Source organism: Penaeus monodon, chromosome 21 (genome assembly GCF_015228065.2).
Source record: "Penaeus monodon isolate SGIC_2016 chromosome 21, NSTDA_Pmon_1, whole genome shotgun sequence".
Classification (NCBI taxonomy): Eukaryota; Metazoa; Arthropoda; class Malacostraca; order Decapoda; family Penaeidae; genus Penaeus; species Penaeus monodon.
In genome coordinates, this window is record NC_051406.1 from 21,715,228 (window position 1) to 21,716,127 (window position 900).

The window sequence follows — 900 nt, forward strand, 5'->3', positions numbered from 1 at the left end:
TCCTATATCAGTAACAATACCATCAAATACCCCTAAAGCTCCCTTCACTCACAAAGGCCTGCAGCATCCCGATCTCTTCCAGCTGGCATCTCATCTCATGCATCAGATGATATACCACAACGGCTTCTGTGGCCGCCCGGACTCTGCAGGACCCAGGATTCTTGTCATGTACTCCTAAGCTGGCAAGGCCCCATGAACTCCCAACACCTTCAAGCAGTGGTAAGCTCTCCAGGTCATGGGTCATTACCTTTGGGGGGGTGGGGTTAGTAGATGTAGTTCATTGTAAGGTAGATGGGGCAGTTCAATTGGGCAGATTGCATTTGGGAAGGGAGGTGAGTAGGTGGAAGAGGGAGAGTGGAGGGAAAGAAATGTATATGATACATTCAGGAAATTCTCTTGTTATCCTTATTCTATTTCATTTTCAATCTGTCACTCACCCAATCACACTACCACGCTCATTCTCACACTTCCAATCAATCACTCTCTCATATTCATTCTTTCACTCTCCCATTCTCACCTACATTTTCACAGAATCCACAATTAATCCCACCCCTTCACTCAACTTAGTCTCACTCCCCCCTCAGAAACTAACCTTCCAGGCTCACAGAAAACTCCCTCACCATGTTATAAAGATTCTGCTCTTTGGCCCCTGGGTCAAGCATCCACGATGCCACCCTCGGGTCTTCTGTCTGAGTAAATAAGATCCCCAGTCCAGCTGCAGCCAGAAGCCTCACGCAGGTCTTGGCATCCCACATTCGCACTGTTGATCCTGCTACTGCTGGTATTAATAACGACAATAATTGGAAAAAAAATAAACACCAGATAACTTCCAGATGCATCAGCCTGGATAAAAATGTAAGTCTGCCTTTGTATCTCCTTTCTATGAAATAATCAGAAAAG

At 45.8% G+C, this 900-nt stretch overlaps 1 protein-coding gene across 1 annotated transcript in view; it reads right to left on the bottom strand.

Moving 5' to 3' along the window:
- LOC119586608 (DNA polymerase theta-like) overlaps positions 1 to 900 on the bottom strand; it is a gene marked incomplete at its 3' end in the record, with an annotated part of 48,768 nt that overhangs the window by 8,205 nt on the left and 39,663 nt on the right. Inside the window, 2 exon segments of the mRNA XM_037935358.1 lie at positions 53 to 247; positions 621 to 778. Coding sequence (XP_037791286.1) covers positions 53 to 247; positions 621 to 778 — 353 coding nt within the window.